General features: G+C 42.2%; 1 protein-coding gene across 1 annotated transcript in view; it reads left to right on the top strand.

The window, feature by feature from the left end:
• The first annotated feature begins 405 nt into the window (after nt 1-405).
• The window catches only part of CUL4A (cullin 4A), a 2,221,838-nt gene continuing 2,212,050 nt past the window's right edge, over nt 406-10,193 (top strand). The window contains exon 1 of the mRNA XM_069637151.1: nt 406-910. Within this exon, the coding sequence (XP_069493252.1) occupies nt 748-910 (163 nt within the window). The 5' untranslated portion in view covers nt 406-747. The remainder of the gene's footprint in view (nt 911-10,193) is intronic.

The following is a 10,193-nucleotide window of genomic DNA, read 5'->3' as shown; positions in this document are numbered from 1 at the left end:
GCTAAAAGATTCAGGCTACCCATCCTTACCAGATGCCATTCTGTCACACACCCCAACACTCTCAGAATAAACAAGTCACTGTGAGTGTCAAAACAGCTGTGGAGAACTGCCTTCTCTGGCACGCCGGGTTAACACGTGCTTAGCTGAATTATAGAATGACAGTTTCCCTCAGCCTTCTTGAGAACGGCTCGCTGGACTGCTACATACTGACGTATAGCCCCGCCCACATGCGAGTAGGACAGGCGAAAGATATGTCCCTGTCGTACAATCTCATAGAAAGAGAACGTAACAGAAATGTTTAAATCTGACCCCCGTTTACTGAAGAATTGACAGGTCTGGGTCGTGCAGTGTAAACCCCCCTCCCTCCCCCTCCCCTCCCTCTCTCCGTACGGTGTGTGCGTTCTCGTGCTCACCGTGTTTGAATGGGGGCGCCTATCCCGAGATGCTCTCCTGGAAGAGGAGGAGGAGGAGGCGGCCGGCAGGAGCCATCTTGCCCGGTGTGAGGGCTGCTGCGGGAGGAGTCGGAGCCGGCGCGCACAGAGCGCTTCATTGCAATGTTGGCGGCGCAGATGTAGGGCCAGCGAGTGTCTATACACCTGTGTATCAGTGAACAGGAGCGCCCCATACCCCCTTACGTACTGTGTAACTAGTCCTGACTGCTTTCAGTTTCCCCGCTGCCCACGTTTAACTCCCGGCGAGAGGGTGCAAAGGCGCAGGCCGAATCTCCCCGTTGGTAAAGGGGCAACCATGGCGGAGGAGGAACAGCAGGAAGCGTCCAGTAGAGTCAGTTTTCCGCCCGCTACCCCTGGCCACACCAACGGTCTAACCAAGGGCAGTGGCTGCTCCCTGACCGCTGCTAAAGCCGCCTCCTCAGGGGCGTCCAGGAAACTAGTCATCAAGAATTTCAGAGGTAGGTCAAGCAGCACCCCTCCCCCCCCCCCCCACAGACACTACTCCTGCTGAGAAGTCACTGGTGGGACACTTCTCCACTCCAAGTGTCAGTAAACATAGCCTACCGTTTTTATAGTATTGTTGTGCTGTATGCACTGCTGCATTTATAATTACGTTTTTTATGCGAGGATACTTTTTCTACTCGTTATATTACAAAACGCAACTGTGCTCACTGTTTTAAGACTGTGTCCCCTTTAAGCAGGTCCAAAGCAGATAACCCCTTCAGTTTGACGTCCAGACGTACAGAACCAATGTTCGATACTGTGCGCTACTTTCACTCTCTACATCCCTTCTTTGTTTACATACAAACTGGGAGCGTGTCAACACATCGCGAACTATTTTCTCCACTACCAAGTAAAGGAGCTGTCTTGGTCACCTCAGCATAGTTTGTTGACCTGAAAAATCACTCCTAGGCACACATGCTTACATTTCTTGCATGAAGCTTTCATTGTTGCAAATTATAATACTGAAGTTGGCCTCTTATTTGGAAACTAGTTTAGCATTTTAGTAATGGGCGCCCTATTAAGAAGAGCATTTTTTTTTCTGAATTATTTGTTTTCAATGCTCTACATAAAACGAGTTAAAAAAAAATCAAATTATTGAATAAACAAAGTATTTACCATGCAACAGTCTTTGATCGCAGCATGCTTTACTTGTATGCATTTAAATCGAAAATCCTTTACATAGCCCACGTGAAAGCCACAACGTTTTTTTGTCATGATGCCTGTCGGCATTCTTGTAGATAGTGTGACAAAATCCTGTTCTGGCCAACGGGACTAGGCAGTGGAAGGCATCTGTGCACCGTTCCCAAATTGGTACTGTAACTTTTTTTCAGAAGTGTCTCGCTCGGAGGTTAAGCAGGTAAAGTGGATATACCCCCTTCACATTTGTTCATATGGGCAGAAGCCCCGCTATATATATTGTCTATAGGGTTGGGCCAATAGTGGAAGTGCACCAACAGTCTTAATAACAGTAGAACAATGTACTACAGAAACTAACCACCAATCTATGAAAATCAAACACAATACCATAAACTGACTTGATAACTGGGACTTGTGCTGCAAATGTAAGCTCTTATTTAGAGAAAAAGGAAACCACACAAACAGCCTTTTTGTATTGTTTCTTGCATTGTAAAACATGAGCTGCGCCCCCAATATGAAGGGCCATCCTATGCATAATGTCATCCGTGTAGTTGTGCAGAGGGGCCACATTTTAGACTTCAAAGAACTCGTCTCTGTGTCATACAGCCAACTATCGGAGAGAACATATTCGGTGTGTTTTATTTAAAAAACATTGTTGTGCTCCTCGGAACAGTAGCGAGAAAAAAAGTTAAAATATCATGCATTACATTTCTATGCCCTACCCCCATGTAATCACCCATGTAGGTATCACTAACTTTAAACACCCAGTGATTGGCAGATCCTAAATGTGGAGAGGGATGAAGTGCAACCAAAGGCAGAAATGGGTAAAACTTGACAACAGCAATGCACTTTAACGTGTCTGGATCAACTCCTTTTGGATCCACTCCTTTTTCAACTGGTCATGCAAGGCTGGTACTTTATTCAAAAGCAATGCCTTCTCATCGTCTGAGGAGATGAATTCTTTCTCTTTCCATGTGGCACTTGGTTTGGGGGCAGTAGGAGGGGTACCTTCATTCCCATTGCAAGAGAATGTTTTTTTCCTTTGCTGTTCAAATTATGCTTCTCCTTTTTTCATTGTCGGGTGTTAGTTCTGAGAAAATAATCTTATGGTTTTTTAATTTTATTTTTTATTCTGTTCTGGTTCCTACAACCTTTCACAAAATCAAATTTCACAATTATATTAACTTAAAAAATCGTCGTAATATTAACTTTACAGATCACATAATGCTTTCCTTTCCAATTTAGCCAGGTCAATGCACAATATAGGTATAGAATAATAAAGAAATTCCTAAAAACGCAGAATCTCCTGCTAACATATTAAAAGTCCAAAAGGAATTAAGCCTTTCAATACTAAAATCTATATTGCTCTTAAAATCCCTTAACAATTTTATTAATCCAATTTGAATCTCTTTTAAAAAAAAAAAAATGCCCCCCCTGAATTCATTATTTCATATCCTATGTCCTTTTTATAAAGGAGTATAACTATCATCGACTCAGTGCCTGTCATTCTTTTTGATTATTATCCAACTGCCATATCACCGGGAATAAACACCTTTAAAAATGTAAACAGAAACTGGAGTGTTAACCTGCGCCAAGACCAAATATATAACTCGAAATAAAAATTGTATCACAACATTTACTGCCCAAAAGTAATGTCCACAATTAAACATCTGCACATTTACGGCCAATGTAATGCAACCATGTGAATATATCACAAGAAACGCTGTCCATAGGTAATATCCTCAAATCAAAGTCCACACATTTCAAGGCTGTTGTAATATGTTACAGATTTTATAAGAAAAACATTGAATAATATATGCCATTTATACACCATTCAAAACGTTTGGTTTACATACCATATTACATCCATGGCAGTGACGATGAGGATAACAGAAGAAAAATAAATAAAAAATAAACAAAATTGAACAATTATACAATCAGTCAGTACTATAGACTATATGGAATCCTGTTATTGAAAGTGATTGACCGTGCGTTGCCACCTCAAAGCTTAACACCACCAATTGTGTCAGATATCACGTATGACGCAAGAAAGTGTAATTTGGAATCCGTATAAAGAACAAGCACCCTTGCAAGTGTAAGACTGGCGAAAATGAGCTGGGAATTCAGAAAAGATGATTTTAAATTCAACCGAAATGCTGAATGTCTCACATTGGGTGAGTCCCGTATTCAGCATCCATTTTCTCATTACCCTTTCGGTTGAGTTTAAAATCATCTTTTCTGAATTCACAGCTCATTTTCACCACAGTATCACACTTGCAAGGGTGCTTGTTCTTTATACGGATTCCAAATTACACTTTCTTGCGTCATACGTGATATCTGACACAATTAGTGGTGTTAAGCTTTGAGGTGGCAACGCACGGTCAATCACTTTCAATAACATGATATCACATGATTGTGATACAATTTTTATTTCGAGTTTTTTATATATATATATATATATATAATTTTTTTTTTTATTGAAAAAACTTCAGTTTCAATTCAAGAGACAAACTTTTGTTTCAAACAGAAAAAAAGATCAATTCACAAACTAGAAAGCGGCCATACAAAGAATGAGCAGAAAAAAAAAAGGTGGCCAACGAAAATAGACTCCACCAGTCTTCTAAGGTAGTCTCCCGCTGGTAACTCTATTTGAGAGAGTCTACTTTCAGGATCGAGTCAAAGTAGTTCACGGTCGCACATATAAGTCTTGTATTTCTTCCTGAAATGATCCGTCCCCACCACCTCTCCATATCTTCATCCAGAGGTGCAAAATTGCCCAGATGTAATGAGCGTTGTCTGACAGTTTGCGTACATTCGATTAGCAGATGTTTGGCTGTTTCGATTGACTGTTTGCAGAATCGGCAGAGATTATCGTCAATAGATTTGTCCTTTCTTTGCCAAAGAATTTCTTTGGTTTTGTAGAGCATTAACTCGAAACCTTAAAATTTGGTCTCGATGATGATGAGATGGACAGTGCAATAGATATCGCGCTGGTTCGTTTAGTTTCCTGTGAACACCTCCCATTTCTTCTGTTGATTTTAATTTTGACCTTGCTTCATTGTTGACGATCCATGACCAGTTTTCAAACTTCTTTTTTGCAAGCTGTGGGCAATTTAGCAGTTCTTGATTGCTTATTTTTGCAGCTGTAAGGAAAGCCGACAGTTTGCGAAACAATAGATTGAGAAGGTCACATTTATTTGAACTGCATTTATTGGCAAAGATTATGTATGCCGGAGCCGGTGATGCAAGGGCCATTTTTCGCATTGTTGAAATTGAGTTCCAGACCACTCTCATATGAAGAGAGTTAGTTGCTAGTTCGTGTCGCAAACATAGTTAGCGGTGTTGCCTGTGGCAGCTGCAGGACTTTCCGCCAAAAGCGTCCTTCCAAGGCATGCCAAGTTTGCACACTTATGTTCCAACCCGCCTCAGCCCCAAAGATTATTATTGGGGTTACCTTTTGTAAGTAGAATTTGAGTACGGGTTCCAATGAAAATTTTCCAACATTTTTATTGATTTTTACAGCTTTTATTGCTAACTTTGACATTTTGGATGTTAGTTCTGCAGCCCATTGTTGTTCGCAAATGGAGTTGTTGAATTGTATCCCCAGGTATTTTATTGAGTCAACAGATGTTAAGTTGATTTCATTGATTTTCCATCTGAAACCTTTATCTTTTTTGCTTCTGATGTTTCCAATGGACATGATCTTAGATTTTTGAGAGTTTATGTCCATGTAGGATTTCAATCCTAATAGGAGACGCTGTAATCCAATTTGGGTTCTGTCCATCAGAACCAGGTCATCCGCATAGACTATACAATTAATTGACATTTGATTTAATTTTTGGTGAGAAGCATAAAACTTTGTTCAGGTAGATTGGAAGATCTGCTAGAAATAATTTGAATAATTCTGCAGCTAGGGGACATCCTTGCTTAACACCCTTGTGGGTCGCTATAGCTTTGGATAACATTCCGCTGTTGTTTAGCCGGACTCTGATTGAAGTATTTTCATGTAGAGCAATGATAGGCTCTAAAATGGATGCCGGACATTGCCATTTTGACAGTTTTTCCCATAGTAAGCTTCGGTTCACAACATCGAAAGCTTGTTTCATATCGATGAAAGCTAGGTGAATCTTGCCGTTCTTGTTTAAGGTTTCCAGCTTTAGAATCGTCAGAATGAGCAGATTTACGTCAACTGCGGTCCCTTTCGTAAATCCAGTTTGCCGTATGTCGTTGATCTGTGACATCTCAGCCCATTTGGCGAGTTTAAGGCGCAAGTTCGACCCAAAGATCTTTCCAATGGTGTCGAGCAAGGCAATTGGGCGATAGTTGTTCGGACCGTCCCAACTGCCCCGCTTATGAATTTGTACCACAATCGCGGATGACCAGGATTCTGGCAATTCTTTGGACCGACTGATTTTTATGAATAGCTTTCTAATAAAGTCAGCCCATTCACTTGGATGTTTTTTTAGATCAATATTTGAAATCAAGTCGGGTCCAGCAGCACGTGAGATCTTTAGAGCGTTGATAGCACGAACAATTTCATCATGTTCCATCTGCACATCCCATTGAGTGCCAACAGAGCGCACTGGTACGGGAGCCTCGGATTCCGGTTTTTTAAAGACCAGAGAGAAGTGCCTGCTCCAAACGTCACCTGTTATGGTGTTTTTTGAGATTGGGTTACAATTAGAAAGATCCATATTCAGGATCTTCCATATGTCGCGTGTGTTTTTGGTCATAATCAATTGTAGCATGTGCTCTGCGCGATCTTGCTCAATTATGACTGCATGTGACTTTGCCCAATTTCGGTAGATCATGCGTCTTGTCTTTATTTCTTTTTGAGCGTCCAGCTTGGAATTACGCTTCCTTATAATTCTCAGATCTTTCCGCAAGGCCTTTTTTTCTTCATATAAGACCTTGCAATATATGTGGCGATGAGTCCAACCAAGATTTGATGAGTTTTTTCCAGGCATGGTGAAATCTGTCAACAGTGGAATGTAATCAGGCCTTTGATTAGCTGGATTGGTCATTAGTTTTGCCCCAAGTCGTTGAATTTGATGCTACTTAGTCGCAGACGATTTCCGCAACAGTTTGTTTCTAGTACAACTTTGAATGGATTTGTTGGCAAGTTCGTATCCATCATAATGCGTAATTGAAGAAGGCTGTGATCACTGTAGGTCATTTTCTTTATTTGCAGATCCACTAACTTGAGCACCTGATTCCTCGAGATCCAAATATAGTCGAATGCTATGTGAAGCATCTATATATATATATATATATATATATATATATATATATATATATATATATATATATATATATATATAATTAGTCTTGGCGCAGGTTAACACTCCAGTTTCTGTTTACCTTTTGGGGGTATTTTTTAAGGGAACCCCAGGTGTTAAAAACCAGTGGCCATTAGACAACACTTGTGTAATTTTTGGGACCAGCGCATTTCACATAGTTACTCCTTGAAACCCATTATATTTACCTTTAAAAAATGTGACTACTGCTAGTGAGATTGATTATACCGTCCATATGTAACTTATACCACCACTCAACCCTGGACAAAACCCTATACACTTTTAGAAATTATGTTAATATTCCAGGTTTGCTTCCGCTGTAGCCACTTGTCGTTCTTTGTCTCTGGCATCAGATAGTTTGATAACAAACATTGGCCCCGCTTCAGGGTCTCCCCACATTTTACGTTGCTTGATTCTATACCACTTCAGTATACTTGGATTTGTCTTCCCTATCCAGGTCTAACGTCTCTAGAAGCAAAGACTAGCGTGTCTTCATCTTCGAGTCTGATGGGAGGCTAAGTAATCTAATTTCCTTGGCTCGTACAGTAATCTTGAGATGTTCAACTCTGCGTTCCATGGCTTTGCTTCCCCGAATCAGTGCTTCGAATTCCTTGCCCATCCTTTTCACCACTTGGATTGTCTGGGCATGTTGCTTGTCTCTTTCAGAGGTTTTCTGTCCAGGGTCACAATTCTAGTTTCGAACTGAGACACGTTTTCGTTGAGAGCAGTTTGCCCTCGAGTCATGTGATCAAGCACTGTCCTTGGAGGGTTCAGAGACGGCGAGGATATGGAGGTATTTTGTTTGGTTGAGCATTGCTTGCTATGGGAATTACATGGAACAAACACATTTGCTTCAGCTGATTTTTGATTTTTGCTATTCGTCACAGATGCCATCCTTAGTCTGCTCAACTGCTGCTGATTTTAATAGCAAAACTGGCAAAAAAGCTTTCACTTACAGCAACAGCTGGTAGAAGTGTAAGGATCTGCATAACAGCCTTAGAATGTGGGCCCACAAAGCACTTTGGATTGGTTTCTGAATATCGGCAGTGGTAGTTGCACAAAGATAGTGTGACCCTGCATACTCACTTTCACTGTCTCCAAACCTTTGAGGCAGTTGATCCTGTACTACTGTGCAACTTTTCTCCTGCTGTTCCATTCTCCATGTCTCCATAAAACAGACATGCACGACCATACAAGAACTACTCCGGCACCCAGCCTGATCTTGCCCAGGTCCCTGTGTACTGTGTGTGTGAGGGGGATAGTCCCTCTTCTATTGACACACTTGCTTCCAACATGACTGCCATTTTTGTGTCGGTTTGGGAAGGGTGATAGTAGTCTATTCTGCAATTTCTTACCAACAGTGCCCTGGGATGGGTTTAGGCTCAAGCAGTCAGTTTCACATTCTGCTCCAGTCCCATATTGCACTCCCCTTTGTACACAGAGGAGCGGTTCCACTCATGTGGATCACGGATGGTCATCGATTCTGATCTTTGGTCAGAAACCTAAAGTTCCTCAATGCTGTCGTGGTGTTCTTCACTTCAGGCTGATTGTCTCTGTAGTCAGCAGGTATGTGAAACGGAAATATCAAATCCTCTATACATCTGGCCAACCATAGGTGGGGTAGCGAGTAGGGGAAGGCCTCCTGACTTCTGCGTACTTGCGACAGGATGGCTACCGCTCTCTCTTGGCAGGACTACATCAATCACGTTTACCCCAACGCTGGAGTACTCATGACTTCGTCATTTGCCATTAGGTTGTGGGGGTAGTTCCACAGCACATATTCATAGCAATTGCATGTTAGGTTCATGAATCTAGCTAAGATAATGTCGTGGTCTTGGCCATGCACTCTAGTGCCTACTTCAAAAATAGTCTTAAAAGAATGTCTTTTGGGTCTAGGAGTGAAAGATATTTGACTGTCTCCAACCCAGGATAAAGTCTGGGCTTGGCACCTAGTCCACAATTTCACAACCTTAGTCTTTTGGTGGCTCAACATCACCGGGTCTGCATTTCTGGTGCTTGCCCAAGGTCGATCTGGGTTTCCACATCCCATAGTCTACTCATCTGTACCCCGTCACCATGGTAGAGGCTTCAAGTGGATGCCTCAATGTGATTGGGCACTGCATGCCTCAATGTGATTGGGCACTGCAGCAGTGTCTTGGAGACGGAAGGCTCAATGCACTAGATTGGCAGCTCTGCTGCAGTGGCTCAAGTTGTCTCGAGGTCATCTCAATGGTGCTCTGTTGCAGTGGCATTGCTCTTGAAGTAGCTCAATCGGTCTGCTTGATTATGAGAATCATGGCTTGATGGATTGGCAGCAATCTGGGGGAATGGTGGTGGTCCATTCTATTTTGTAATCTTTTTGGTTCTGCAGATGCTAGAAAAGGCACTTGTGCACTTTGGGATGCTAGAAGTTTTGTCTCCTAAGAAACATGTGAACTGGAGCATTCTACTGCATTCCCATGTCTTGGGACGCACCTCCAGGCACATAGTCTCCATTTGAACCCCTTGCTCACAAGCAATATGGAATTCCTTTTTTCTTCCACCAAGTATAACCTGTTTTCCTCCGGAAAGTTGAGGTATGTGTCTTTCTCCATTATTGATTTTGCTGTATTCAATCTTTTGTCCAGGAAAAACGGTCCCAACAAGTGACCAACAGAAAGCGTTTTCTCACCCCATTATACGTTAATCCTAGTGAGGGGTTAATCTGTTCCAGAACCCAGTGGGGGATGCATGGCCTGTTGAGTGACCTGCATCTATTGGTGCTGAAGTGCCTTGTTTCTGGTGAAGTTGGCTGGGTGGTAGGTGCTGAGCATCCTGGGAGATCAAAATGGTGGAAGTGAGCTTTGCTGTCCCTGTCCACCTAGGTTGTCTTGGCTCAACACTTTTCCTGCCTCCACAAGAGAAAAGGGTGATGTCTGAACTCTGCCTTAATCACTTCCTACTCTCCAGTATCCTTGTCTGTTACGGGTTCAGCTAGGTAGACCTTTTGGAATTCCACTCTTCTCAGCGTGGACGTATCCGTTTCGTACATGGTAGAGCAAAAGGGCCAACCTGAGCTGGGTCCAATCCAGCGGGTTTTATTTCTGTTAGAAGGAATTGAAGACTAAATTAGCTCAAGTGTTTGGGTGGAGGATTCCCAAAACACACGATAGGCTGCTCAGCCAGGCAGACTTAAGTACCTTTAAATGTTCAAAACAAGGTTGTCTGTACCTTGGTTCTGTCTATATCACAGCACATTCTTGTGGTAATATGCTGATATTATATTTCAGCCCTACCCATCTAGATTTTGAGGTGCAAGTTCTGA

This window comes from Ambystoma mexicanum, chromosome 7p, assembly GCF_040938575.1.
Source record: "Ambystoma mexicanum isolate Mex_15411 chromosome 7p, UKY_AmexF1_1, whole genome shotgun sequence".
NCBI lineage: Eukaryota > Metazoa > Chordata > Amphibia > Caudata > Ambystomatidae > Ambystoma > Ambystoma mexicanum.
This window is presented reverse-complemented; position numbering and strand designations above follow the sequence as displayed.